The following is a 14,523-nucleotide window of genomic DNA, read 5'->3' on the forward strand; positions in this document are numbered from 1 at the left end:
GGAATTCTGATTAATGCACAAATAATGCCACACCATGGTTAGATCTGTCAGGGGGTAATGTGAAATGATGTACGTTCACAAAGTTGGCTGTCACTTTCCAGACCGTGGTTTGGGGATGTTACTTCTACATCAGGCCGCTGTGTGTAAAAGCATTCACTGCCTGTCAGGATTCCGAAGCAGTTAATATAACACATTCTATTTATTGCATAGTGCTAATTCAGAGGCATCATCTCTTAGATTCCGGTAGTAGAGAAGCTGTGTGGTTTCTCATGTTTTTTCCCCAAACCCTTTGTCTCTTCAAAATTAAGTTTAAGCCAGAATCAGCTTATGGCTGAAAAAAGGAACCCTTCAGTTTTCAAAAAGCAACTGTTTGGGGAAAGCAGTGTGTAAATGCATTTTTTTTAAACAGCCGCCGCTAAGACAACAGTTGCTACCCTGAGAAGTTCTTGGTCACTTCACTGTGAATCCTTGTCTGACCACTTTGGTTACTGTTTATCCTAAGTATCACTTAACTGAAGTGGCTGAAAGTAGAGTTGCCCCATCCATGGCCCTTTACTAATCCATGGGCATGCCTTAATTAGCTCTTTAGAGCTCATTTGTTCATGGCAGTTTGGGGTTCGGTACCTCCTGATAAAATATGATATGCTCTGTTAATCAGGCTAACTCCTGAATTCTGCTGCATGGTCTTCAAGAATGCCGCAGGGTGCAAGCAATTCCCCCCCACCCATACATGCAGGCTAAAACAGCATGTGCCCAAAGCACTCCAAAAGATGTGATGCTCTTTTTCAAAGCCAATTGAGGATCGTCTGTATTTGGCATTTTATGTAGCATTGATTGAAGCACTTTGCATGCATGAGCTTGTTGTAATCCATGAGTGGTGGCCTCTCATTGCAGCTGAGGGGCCCGGGCTGAGAGTGTTAGGATTGCTTATGGCCAAATCTTGAATTCATAATAGAGACAAGATTTGAATGGGGAAGGCATTTTCTTCACCACTAGTTTTTTGTGGGTAGTCAGTAAAATGATAATCATTTAAGGACTTCTGCATCTGACGGTAATGCTCCCACATGGTTTCTTGTGTTTAGAAACCAATGTAGGATATCTGTGCACATCAGGAATAAAACTTCCAGCATGGTCCTCTCCTTGCAGTGAGGAATCTTGCTTATAACAAACATGAGGCCTCTCCTGACCTTGGCTGGGTAGCAAGGACTGATCTCTTGCTTAGTGATGGAAGGGATGATTCAGCAAGGGAGTAGAGCACACAAGAGTCATTGCTAGTGTGGTGATCTTCCATTTCCTGAGCTGGAGGAGGTGCAGCGGCAACTTTCTTCCAGTCTTCTAGCCTCACCAGTACAGATGAGGTGTTCTCTGTTGACTGTGAGATGCTGGTGGTGGTAGCTAGGAAATGGTGTGTGCTGGAGACCTGGTGCTACTTCATAGTGCTGTTGGCCTCCAGCTTTGCCTGGAAGGGTTTCAAAATGTAGAGCTTCCGGTCAGTGTTTCCTCAAAGGTGCCCCCTTGCCCTGGCCTCAGCTTCTGATCCATCATATTCACCCGAAAAGTATATCATAAATACATGCGGGAGTCCTATGCAGTGTCTAAAATTCAGTATAGTCAATTGGACTTGATTGAAACCTAAACTCAGTCAGAACTTTTTGCAGATCCACTCTCTAGGTCCTAGTCTAGGAGATCATCTGAAGTATCAATTTTATTATAATTCAGATTTGGGACATACCACAAGAAGTGATGAATGTGGATAATATTGTCCTATGCCCTAATTACTATGTACAACAGGCCTTTGTAAGAAGTACATTGATAATCATGGTACATTATAGGTTAATTACAAAAAGCAAAGAGGTCAAGATATTGTAAGAGCCAGAGATAAGCAAGTCCATTAGAAAAATCTCTGACGTAACATCTTTTCTTTCCTGAAAAAGATCAATACATTGGTACCTTAGTGGGAAGCAATTTGGTTCCAGAGATGAGAAAATATGTCAGTGGCACTTATAAAAGCCTTGTGGCAGTGGGGTGGGAAAAATCAAGTAAATAAATAACAATAAATACAGCAGGACTTGCATATTCACTGGCTCAGTTACCACACTTTCATTTAACCATGTTTGATTTGGGAGAAGTTGTAAAATGCCAAAGAGAAATCATAAAGCGCTTCTTTAAGTGTAAATTCTCCATTTAATAGGGAAAGAAATAAAAGTATGCTGTGGTTGGTAGGGTGTATGGTAAGAACTAATTTGTGTAATTGTGAAAAATTAAATGTATATGTGCAGTATATGGTACATATAGTGTTCACTATTTTCCACAGTTTCAGGCATCCTCTGGGGTGCTTGGAAGCTATCTCTGTGGATATGGGGATCCTGCTGTACTTAAGAGTGATCCATCAAAAATAGCAATATGGGAATGTTCTGCAGAAATGGAAATTCCTGAAATGAAATAGTTGCTAAGTGGTACAATGAAGTTGAAAGTCGTGGTTGGATCCAGGTTAGGTTAAATAAGTCCCATTGAAATCAGTGCAGCAAGTTAAATATGACAGTGCTTTTTAAGGGAACCAAGCTTAAGTAACTCAGTTTGGATTCATCCCAGAGTATAAGCCAGGAAATTCTGTGGAAATACACAGAAACTTTGAGGTGCACTATTGGCCACAGAGTTTACCATGTTCTTAATCTTTGTGTTCATTTGTAAAGAACATTTATTGCTCAGCTGGCTTAAAATGGCTAGAGATATGCATGAAGGTATGCATACCTTGCAGGTATGGATGGTTTTGGGTAAATCTGTGTGGTGTGCATGATGTGGGTAGGGCTGTCCCTGCTTGTGTATCATGTGCACAGGCCTGTTATAGGTTATCCGATCGCTGCCACTGTATGAAACATTTGCGTCATCCCTCCTGTATTTCTTTTTAAAAACCTTGAAAATCAGCTCTGTAGGACTCGCTGTCACCAATTTTATTAAAGTTCCTAAATTGACCTGCTGTTGGGTAATGCTGTCTCACCTTCAGCTCCTGTCACCAAAATAAGCCATCTCTTCTTAAAATAAACTCTATCTAGAACACTTCTATGGCATAAAAATGGGACTGACACCATCACTAGGGACAGCCTTTCAAACGAACAAAAATTAAAGCACGTAGAATATTATTATTTGCCAAAATGGAATCGAATCACAGTCACTATTCAGATAATCAGTTGAGGTTGCTCAGAGGTACTTAAAGGAAGTTTACTTGGTTACTGTCCCTAATAGTTCCAGATATTCCTCTCCAACTAAATGAACTGTCACATTTTCCCAAACTCAGGCACAAGCAAGTCTTTACAAATAGGAGCAGGCGCTTTCTTCCCCTGCCGCCAGCACTTCCTGCTTCTTCTGACTTCTAGGATGATTGGCATGCTTCAGAAAGTACTTGTTGAAATCCCCTTTTGTCAGAAATGAAATTAGAAGCTAAAATTTATAAGTAACTTTTTTTGGTGATAAAATAGTTATGCTCAGTATATTAAACTTTTACTATATTAATTTACTTCTACATTTTATTGGTAATGGTATGAGCACAGCAAGTTTATATGCCATATATAGCTTGTACTAAAATAACAAAACAACAATGCACAAAGTGTACAAAAATGGGTATAGCTTTTTTTTTTTTTAGTTTTTGTCCAAATTGTATTTTTTTCCCATGGCTTCAAAGTTTCTAGCTACCATGTGTGCAAGTTAGTGTATTGTTCATGACAGTATTTAAACAAATTGATATTCCTAAGAAAAGTTAGAAGACCCTAGCAAGGAAGGTTGGAAGGGATAGCAATTGTGTCTGAGTGTCAGTATTGATATATGTCTTCATGAGAATGTCATTTGGATTTATCTTAGTGCTTGGATTAAAGTGGAGCAGCTGAAGCCGTATCATGCCCACAAAGAAGAAATGATTAAAATTAATAAAGGCAAGAGATTCCAGCAAGCTGTGGATGCTGTAGAGGAATTCCTGAAGAAAGCCAAAGGCAAGGACCAGGTGAATGGCTTCTTATTTAATTTTGCATATATATCCAGGTTCTTGGACTAATGGATGAGAGAGCTTTCATTATCCTTTTTACTTTCTGACTGGATGGATTTAGTAGGCTATGTCTCTGGAAATGTGTCATGGAAAATTATTAGAATCCGTTTTGCATTCACGGTCTATTTGCATTCACGGTCGATAATCCATCTGCAGCATTCAGTTATGTTTACTGTGGACTCTGGAGTTGGTGCATTATTTTCTTTCTAAAGCATGTCTTTGCATTGAACACACAGCTGGGCCCTGTTTCCTCTTATCTGTTCTCCTGACTAGTGGCTTGAACCTGTTACAACATGTGTTCAGTCTGGCATGTTGCAGGTATTTAGCAGGACTCATCATCCTTGGGTTTTGTGAGTGTGGGGAAAGTGAATTCGCTGCCAGATCATGCCCCTTCTTTTCCTTATCCTTCTGTTCTGTGATCTCTCAGGCATCTTCTCATAACTCCAATGAAGAGAAGAACCGGCGAAATTCCAGTGAAGAAAGGGGCAAGCATTCAGTGGGAGAAGAGAAACACAAAGCCGGGTTGTCAGAAGGGAAGCCGAAAAAGAGAGTTTCTTCTGTTTCCTCTGAGCGAGGCTCAAAATCCCCACTGAAGAGAACATATGAGCAAAGCCCCCGGAAGCGAGGGCGCCCCCCCAAAGATGAGAAGGTTTGTGTTTCGCTGCACATCTATTCCCTTGCTCAGTGAGCTTGTCCAGATGGAATGTAACCCTAACAGCCAACCGGATGACTTCATTGTTGTGACCATTTGGAAAGTTGCATGTATTAACCGTTGAGAGTCCATTGGCCAATTCCATTATTTCACAGCCATAATTATTTGTATTAGGTGGCTCTTGCAAAATGCTAAGTTTAAGTTTTCATTGAGGTGCCTTCTGTTTATATCTGCTTGGAAAATCAACGTTACATTGTGCTTCCATCTTGTTGCATATATTCATGAAGGAAATGGCAGCACAATTTCACCTTCAGTAGCCATGTAGCACTTTGTGTAAACATCTTCATCTCATGTGTGCGTTTGATCAGATGACAGCCACTCCGTCTCTTTCCTTCTCCAGTGCTCTCAGGCTGGATAAGGGCCAGTTGCTTGAATTGCAGTATGGATGAGAAATGTTTCTAGAAATGGATGACCCAAACAGAAGACTTCAGTTTTTGTGTGTTCCTATATCCTTGCCAGCATTCAGCACTCTCACAATTATGGTTTGTCTCATCCTTGGACATTTACAGATGCTTGATAGCAGAGTCTAGTCATCACAGTACTCATCAAGAGAGTTGAAACCTCCGAACTCTGGCTCTTGATCTTCTCAGTGCAAACTCAGCACTAAAATGAATATACTCTTAATACTCCATAGGGACTGAACTTGAAGACCATTAAGAAGCAGAAGAAAAGATTACCAGACAACTACGATTTGCTAGAATTACATGCCATTCATCCTCAAGCAAACTGTACACTGTACCTCCATTGTTCATCTGCATTTTTTTTAAGTGCACGGTTGTGCCAGGGGATTCTGGGGGAATGCATCTTAACACCTGTGACCTACCAATAAAATGTGTTCAGATACAAAAATACTGCAAAGATCAACAGGATATGGGATTCTGAAACTGTCTTCCTCAAGATTTGAGCTTTGGTTATACCTTTCCAGAGTCCTTGTTTTCAGAATACACATTGCTACCTTTTCCTTTTCTTCGGTATAAGAAATCTAGGCCTTTAACCTTTCTCTAGGAAAACAGAAGCATGCTAAGTAACTGACTGATGGCTGAAAGTGGTGGTCTGTTTTACTTACTCAAATGGATATGTATAGTTAGGCATTAAGTCTGGATTTTCAAGTTGAGAAGAGACTAGGTGGAAAGTAGCCAGGAAAACCAGGATTGGTCTTCAGTGATCTTAGCACTTCAGGGAACTATTAAAATGGCATTCTTTCCTTTACAGTCTGGGCTCAATAACCGTTTATTCATCTGCATGACCTGATGACTGCAACATCTTTTATGGGAGGCATTCAGCCATGAACACCCCAAATGCCATTTGTCGGTCCTCTGATGGTTATAGTAGCTTCTTCTCTTCTTGATGATTCTATCCCTATTCAGCCACCATTGCTACATGATTTCTTGCCTTGAATCTTTACTGAGGCATACTTAATAGTTCTTCAAAATCTGAATGTTGGAGAATCTTGGCAGGGAGCCTAGGCCCACTCAAGGAGGCCCTGCTTTTGTAAGAAGTGTTGTCAGCCAAAGTGTTGATTAATATCATTGGCTGCCGCACTTGAAGCATCTTGGTAACTGAAGCCACCCTGCTTTGTCACTGTTGCAGAAGCTCACGCTGGAGTTGCAAGCAAGTCTGGAAGATTGGTGGAAAATACTTCGTCTGTAGCTTGTATGCTTAATGGAGGACAAGAAGCTTCCAACTTTGAATCTACTGGCTTCAACTTTTGGTGGAATGGAGGGTTTAATGTAAGAAGATGGTAGCCAAATGTGCAGGTTGCTAAAGGTATTGGCTGTCACCTGAACGGAAACAAAGGTGTGCAATAGAATGCTCTATCGCCTGACTACGGTTATCTAGAGAATACGAAGCAACTCCCTCTATGCTATGAAGTGGAGTTCATTGTTATAAAAGAATGTATACTCTTTCAGTCTCTAAAAGAGCCAGCAGAGGTTTGGTCATTGGGCAGTATAGAAATGAATAAAATAAACCGGTCAGCATGATGTTATACAATACACAAATATAAAAATTAGAACTGGAAGTCTTAAAGTAGAATCATGAAATTATAATCAAACACCAAATCAGTTTAAGCCAATTTCTGGCAAAAGGAAAAAGTTCTTGCACCTAACCTTCTGTAAGCTGCGGCTGAAAAAGCGTCTTTTGTCCTAACCAAGAGCCACCTCCTCGTGTGGTAGGAGGAAGTCCTTCAAATATCATGGTCCCAAACTATTCAAAAGTTGGTTCCCACTGTTTAGGTCACTTCTTTGCTTGAATGGGCTGAAGCTGGCTGCTTCTGCAGCAGGGGTATGATAGCTGCACTAGCTTAAAGTCTTGTCGTCCTGTCTCTGACTGGGAGAGCCAATCAAGTGTGACTCGTTTGCATTGCCGGTGTCCATTAATTCCATGATCCTTTAATGGACCCCTCAGTTGTTTTTTGCTTCGGTTTTCCACTCAGAACTTTGGAAAGTTCATATGATTTCCCAGACCACAGTCTCTCCTCCCTCTCTCTTGCTCACGCTCTCTCACTTTCGCTAGGCACATCACAAGTTTCCAGCATAGCAGATTAGGTCAGGTGGTGCAAGCAAGCCGGGGGTCTCCAGTTGCATGAGCAAGCAAAATACGGGCTTGCTTTACAAATTATCTTAATGTGTTTGCTGGAAAGTAAGTTCTACTGAGTTCATGAAGTTTTAGGTAAGTATGTGTAAGAGTATAATTTTTAGTCTGTAAAGACAAGGGTGAGCAGAAGATAGCTCAAGCTCTGTTGGTAATCTCTAGGCAATTTGAATTAGATAAAAACTTTCTGATTCCCAAGTGTTTGAAAACAGGAGCTACAAGTCCTACAGCTCCACATTATGCTGTTTAAATGAAAAATGTTTGGGGTAACCAGGAAGATTGTTGCATGTTCTGTGTGCTCTCTTCATCTCATACACAGAATAAATTCCAGGGATCAGAATTCTTACATTCAAAGAATGTGTCTTTTGCCGCAGCATCTGGTTGATGGATCTTAGGATTCCTGTTCCTAAAAAAGCAAGTCATGGAAGCCTGAAATCTTCCCATCCCTACTCTGACATTTGTCTAACAAATTATAATTACCATTCAGTGGGACTGACTTGTTCTTGTGTAACGTCTGCAACACTTAAACTAAGATTTAAAGCTACTGATAGTTTGTCCAGCTGAGGGCTGCTGGTAGAGCTGTACAAACCGCTTTTGTGTTGTGGGATGGAAGAGGCCTCAGATGCTGCCTGTTATGAAAACCAGCCTTTCCCACTTTTGTGCACCTCACGAGGGATGGTAGCTGCAGTCTCATGCATCTGGAGGACACTCACCTGGGGACAACTGGTCAGCATCAGAGTTGCGTGTCCTGTTTAGTATGCAGTGCAAGACCTAAAAATCTTAACCTTTCATTATCAATATAAATCATCATCATAATCAACAGCAATCATGGTTGAGGTTAAACATGCAGTGAGGTTTAACCAGCGAGTCTGAAACCAGAAAGTATTCTTGTGTCAGGCTTCCATGCATCTCTGCTCTTAACCTCACGGCAATTCAAATAGTTGGGTATGTAGTGTGGTGTTGGCATAATTCCAGATCTAGAAACTGGGACTCTAAGATCAAGCTGACAAAGTGTCTGTTTGAAGGGAGGTTGCTATCAAGGTCTGTATTAGAATGAAAAAATCCTTTATTATTAATATTTTTATTATAACAACAACACAAGAACAAGCTAGGAGATTTTGACAACTTAGTGTGCTTACATTGTGGATGTGTTCAGTATTTTTCTCCATGGCAATAACAGCAGCAGTCACCTGTCCTTCATGGAAATGTATCATCCAGACTTGTGAAACTGATACTAAATACTTAACCATCGCCATATGTGCAGGTGATGTTAAGACTGCAGGCCAAAACACACTTCGTAAAATCTTGGTGGAACTTGCTTCTGGACAAGTATGCTTAGGAACTTCCTGAATGCATTATTTCTGGACTGGTTTTAGTCACCTTGAAGCTGACAAAATGCTTCTTGCTTCATTTGTCACATTGTACTTCTTCACCCAGGCTATTCACTCCAAGGACTTCAGTCATACCTAATACAGTAATTAAATAAAACTAATAAACACCCATTAAAAATACACTGTTGGAAGTCAAGTTATCCCATATCCCTTACCACTAGCTGTTAAAAACCAGCCCAGATGATGTCTTGCATTACACCACCTTCAGCAAATACCAGAACTCGAGACTTTTTTGGATGTTTCTCACATGAGTTTTTCATATGACATGCTTCCAAGTTGTTGCTCTGCTGCTTGGTCCAGAATAGCTTTCCCCATCTTGGTGCCTCCTCATGTTTGGGATTACAGTTCCAGTCAGCCAATAGGACCATTGTCCAGAGATAATGGAAACTGCAGTCTAAACTACCTGAAATGCACTAATTTGGGAGCTAGCCTGGAATATGTGGTAATCTCTGTGAACAGTCTCTTTCAAGGTGAGAATCTGAGGGATGTAGAAGGAAATCCCTTCTTGATAACCCCAGCATATTTCTTTGCTGCTCTTCAAGGTCACCCATGCATACAACTTTGGGGGGCGTGTCAGTAAATGAGGGGTGAGAATATGTGGGCCTCCAGATGTGGTTAGACTGCAGCTCCCATCATTCCTCAACATTGCCTGTGTTAACCAGGTCTGATGGGAATTGCAGTCCGAAACACCTAGAGGGCCTCACATTCCTTACCAGTGCAGAAAACAGCGTTCTTCATTCATCTCGTTTCTCAACAGGACCTGACAATCCCTGAGTCAAGCACAGTGAAGAGAATGATGACGGGCACCGTGGCTGGATTCAAATGGCCGCCAAGCGTAAGCGAGGTGATTAAACTCTTTGCATTATTGCCAGTAGAAGTGCTGCGTTGTTTTGTTTTTTTGACTCTTTGCTCTAGCAGCAGGGTAGATGTCAGTAAACCGGTGCCCTGCCAAGCTGAATTCCTTCACAGAAGGCTTGGCTTCTGGGTTTTGGGATTCTTGCTTTTCCATCTCAGATGCATTCCTTGTTTAATTTTCTTTATGTGCCTGTGCTCCTCTAGCTAGATTCAGATACATTCCTTTTGTCTTCCTTCCATCTCCACGCTCAGCAGCCCCAGTCCTTGTCCACCTCTCTTCATACTTCACACTGTCTTCATTTTCACCTGTGTTGCCTGGCTCAAAGGAGACAGGAGGAAGAACAACTGGAGTCCCAACTGGAGCTCCCTCCCCCAATCTGGGGTCCTGCAGATACCTGGGATTAAACCTCCCTAATCACTAGGCATGCTGGTGGTGATGGAGAGGAATTACAATCCACAGCACCTGGAGGGCACAAGGTTGTAGAAGGCCTACAGAACAGGCCTTTCTACTTAATATTAATTTAAAACGTGTAACCACCCAAACTATGTTGAAAATGGTGATTACGTGTTGGTTTCTACAACTAGAACAGAAATGGAACATATTGGACTACTCACTTGCAGAAAACGGTTGGCACATCACAATAAGCCAGAATTCCAGAGCAACCCTGACTTATTTGCCTACAAGATGCAGAAGCAGCTAAGCAAACCATGGACCTTTCATTCATGCCAACATGTGGACCAGGACTTCTGGCTTGTCTCTCCCTGATATTTCGGAGAACTAAACATGGATTATTCTTGATTTATTTTTCTGACTTGTTGCTGGAGAAACAAGCTAGAATTCCTGGTTTGCACATAGGTCTAAAGTTTACTTATTTTGAGGTGGGTAGTGTCTGGGAGCTAATTCCTACCCACATGGGACCAAGCTATCCTTACTGCTATTGAAAATGTTGCCTCTGCATTGCAGAAGTTTGGCAGTATGGTGGTAATTTATCTTTAAAGCAAGGTATGTGCTCCCTGTGTGCCTTTCCTCAAAGAGAATCCAGTGCTGTTTTCATCACCACCATGGCACAAATTGTCATTAGCGAATTCAGCAGTTTGCAGGTGTAAAACATGTTCTGTTCTCCATCTCTGTGCTGATCAAACCCAGAGCTCTTTCCTTAGCTGGATACAGTTAAAGAGAGCGAAAATAGTAGTTTTGGGGAGAAGACATGCCACTTAGCCCAGTCTTTTTTTGGTAGATAATGCTAGCCATTCATATTGAAATCAAGGGGGGCATAAATGAAGTCATAAATAACTTTTCTGATTTCAGTGTGACCAAAGTTAGGCTAACTCTTAATTAATTTATAATAAAATGAGTGTAGAATATTTGCTTTTATTAAATATCTCACGTTAATTTTGCATTAGGCAGCTAGGCTTCAGAAGCAGGTTAGAAGCATGACTCTTTCTCTGAAAAGGAAGACCCTATTAATTACCATGGGGCTCACTTCCTTGTTAGTGTTCCATGAGAATCCTTGCAAAAGCAGGTTGTGGTTATAGCCATCTCCAACATCAGTGTTTAAATCCGAAAAAAAAAGGCTTGAATCAGTTGTTATTTTACAGTACTTACCTGTAGAGCCACAGAAATATAACTGAGCATGAGTGGTACACCTCTTTTATGACTTGGTGCTAACCATAAACAAATTTCTGTACTTTACAAATTAGAGAAAAGTGTTTGAAATAGGAGGATGAGACCCACAAGCAGTGAAAAGTGAGACATTACCTCTCTCCCCCGAAAAAACACTAGAGTACAGTTAATCTTTCCCACCCTTTAGAATCAGCCTAATGGAATTATTATTAAGCGTTGAGCCCTCATGCTTGCAAGAAATTCCCTGCAATATGGAAGTTGTTTAGAAGCCCTGCTCCAAAGACAAAGGGCGGAGAGGTCCACCCATGCCTTCACTCAGCTGAGCGTGCTCACTCCCGCAGCTCGGTCTTTGCGATCTTATGTCTGAGGAGCAGCCAGTGATTGGTTGGAGCACTGTGGCTCCCTCTCAGAGCAGTGCCATTGGGCAGGACTTGTCTAAGCTGCTAGTGCGGGGAGGAAAACAGAAATTGTAAAGTTGTGGAGCTGCCCAGGCATGTGTAATCAGTCTTACCACATGGTTATCTCTGTAAACCTCATTCACATCCTTCCGTGCTCAAGTCTGAGGGCCAAACAATCTGCATGGAAGCTCTTTCGAAATGTACACTGCATCAGATTTTGAGGTCTGCTTATAATCAGTGGGACCAGAGCAGGAGTTGTTTTAAAAAATAACCTAAAGATCGTTCCCCTTGGTCTGAAAGTATCCCTTTCAGATGCAGAATCCCCTCCTACCTGCCACACATGCCTGACCACATACTAGCCTCAGAAGTGGGCTTCTCCTGAGGGCTGCAGCAGGGGACGGGAGGGCACTTGCCCTGCAGCTCTGCTCTCGTCCCACTAATAATCAGCAGCAGCATCCACCCCAAGCTGGTGCAGCTTGCATTTCAAAAAGCCCTGCATGTTACATGCAAAGTTGCATTTAGCGGCATGGTGTTTGGTCCTGACAGAAGAACCACTATGAGAACAAAATGTTTTTGTTCCTAGAATGATGGATTTTTTTTTTGAAATTGGAAAGAAGGGACATTCCTGGCAATGTGCGGGGTTGGGGGAGAGAAAACCTTTGGTACTATTTACACAAGAATGTTTCCCCTTAGGATGCTATGGATAGAATGAAAGAAGTTAATTGTGTTAACACAAAATGCTTGAAAATTTGATAGTTGGTGCTAAGGTGACAGGAGAAAGAAAAGAACTAAAAAGCCATGTTAAGAGGAAATGGATCATCTACCCATCATCAGATAATTTTTAGTCAGATTTATCATTTCCATCATGATGAGAGTGCTCCAAGAATGGGAAAGTTGATTTAAGAGGCACAATCCTAAACACATTTCCTCAGAAGAAAGTCCCATTTATTTCAGTGTGACTTGCTGCTTAGTAAGTGTGCTTCAGATGACAGAAATCAGCAAATTGGGATTAATACTCTTACTCTGGAAATGCTTTTAAAGGATTTATTCAGAAGAGTAATGTCCAAACCGTAAAGGCTGTCATGTATGGTTTTCAGGAAATGAACAACTAAGGCTGCAATCTTGTGCTCATTTACCTGGGAGTAAGTCCTAGCTTTATTTACAGTGGGATTTATTTCTGAGTAGAAATGCACTGTAAGTTTAACTTTATTTATTTGAGTTATATTCTGCCTTTTTAAAAAAAGTACTCAAAGCAGCTTACATCATTCTGCTCCTGCTACACTTTATCTTATCCCCACAACAACAATCCTGTGAGGACTGAGCGGAGAGTCAGAGTCACCCAGTTGATGCCATGGGTGAGCAGGGACTGGAACCCAGAGTGCCTGAGTCCCAGTCCTGCATTCTTCACCAGTATAACACAGTGCTCTCATGTCTGGGAAGTTACTTCCTTTCCCCCTACCAGTTCATTCTTAGTTGAACTCTGCAATCTGTCCTCCTTGGATTCTCACGTCTAATTCATAATGCCAGTTCTTTACCACCATGCTGTGGTGACTAGTGAGAGAAATAAGACTGTTCCAGGAAGGCATCACAAAATCTCATCAGAATGTAGAAGAGCTACGATCCATGCAAAATCTGCATGGTGGCTTTTCAGACTCGAAGCCTGGTTATCTTGGTTTCTCAGTGTGCCTCTTTGCAATTGCAGCCTGTGAAAGATGGCGACCCGCATTTCCATCACTTCCTGCTTAGCCAGACAGAGAAGGTGAGCCATAGGTGTAGGTGGTGAGTTCATCTAGTGTGGCCTAACGGAGCTGAAAACTGCGCTGGGTATAATCAGTTTTATTTTGACATTTGTAAGTGTGAATTCCTTTGCAGATGGGGTTCTTTGGCATCCTCACGTTTCAGTGAGAAACACCAGTTTGTAAAATGTGCAAATAATTGCCATTGGTGGGCCGGGGGTGGGGACTGAATTATGGACATACTGATTTTGCATGTTAATGGAGCAGGACAATAGAAGTCAGGGAAGACCTTGGTGCCTCTGCAGAGCTCTCTGAATGATATGTTATAAGGCATCTATTGCCATTTCTTACATTCAGTATTTTTTTTATTCAGGCATTCTCCATCCTAGGGGGACAGGAGCAGGGAGTAGTAATTTACCATTACCATATCTAGGTTATACTTGTTCTCTGCAGGGTATCTCTTAACATTAGTTCCTTACCAGTGTGTTCATCATAATAGATGGGAAAGCCGTGAATATGAGGGATTGAGGTTGGAGGGTTTGAGGAAGATTTTTGATCATTGCAACAGAGGGATTTTTTTCAGATGCAGAAATTAGGCTTGGGGTGGAGAGTCCTTGCCTTATTCATAATGATTCATTTTTTCATGCAGAGTTTATGGAACATCTTGTCCTGAAAGTGAGCAATAGGCTTACTGTAATGTATTCAAAATGTGCTTTGTGTTTTCTTTTCCATGCAGCCAGCTGTTTGCTATCAGGCCATTACAAAGAAGCTGAAGGTGTGTGAAGAGGTACAGCCAACTTTGTTATGGACTTGCCTTTGCTGCTGTCTAAAGATACTGCCTATTTTTCTGAAGGGAAATTAACTTTTGTGGGTATCTTTTCTTTTCATAGGAAACTGGGTCCACATCCATCCAGGCTGCAGACAGCACAGCTATCAATGGCAGCATCACTCCTACAGACAAAAAGTAAGAGCCTCATGTTCTTATTTTTCTGTCTCTAATTCTGACTTCTGCTATGGCTGTCCTTTGTCACTGAGGGCCAACTAGTAACTTGCTGTGTTCAATGTTGGATAAATAATGTTGTCAGACATCTCTTTTTTTTAATAAGTTTTATTCTTAATGTACCTAACAAAAAGAAACTAAGAAGCATCAATCATCGAAAACATCAGACCTACTGGGTC

General features: G+C 41.5%; 1 protein-coding gene across 14 annotated transcripts in view; it reads left to right on the forward strand.

Moving 5' to 3' along the window:
- The window catches only part of GLYR1 (glyoxylate reductase 1 homolog), a 64,120-nt gene that overhangs the window by 26,233 nt on the left and 23,364 nt on the right, over positions 1-14,523 (forward strand). For 6 of the 14 annotated variants that reach the window (XM_044445651.1, XM_044445652.1, XM_044445648.1 and 3 more), the window contains exons 4-9: positions 3,856-3,994; positions 4,464-4,685; positions 9,489-9,575; positions 13,311-13,367; positions 14,081-14,131; positions 14,235-14,308. In XM_044445651.1, the coding sequence (XP_044301586.1) occupies positions 3,856-3,994; positions 4,464-4,685; positions 9,489-9,575; positions 13,311-13,367; positions 14,081-14,131; positions 14,235-14,308 (630 nt within the window). The remainder of the gene's footprint in view (positions 1-3,855; positions 3,995-4,463; positions 4,686-9,488; positions 9,576-13,310; positions 13,368-14,080; positions 14,132-14,234; positions 14,309-14,523) is intronic. The other 8 variants (XM_044445659.1, XM_044445656.1, XM_044445650.1 and 5 more) reach the window with 7 other exon arrangements.

Source organism: Varanus komodoensis, unplaced genomic scaffold, assembly GCF_004798865.1.
Source record: "Varanus komodoensis strain SLA01 unplaced genomic scaffold, ASM479886v1 scaffold49, whole genome shotgun sequence".
NCBI lineage: Eukaryota > Metazoa > Chordata > Lepidosauria > Squamata > Varanidae > Varanus > Varanus komodoensis.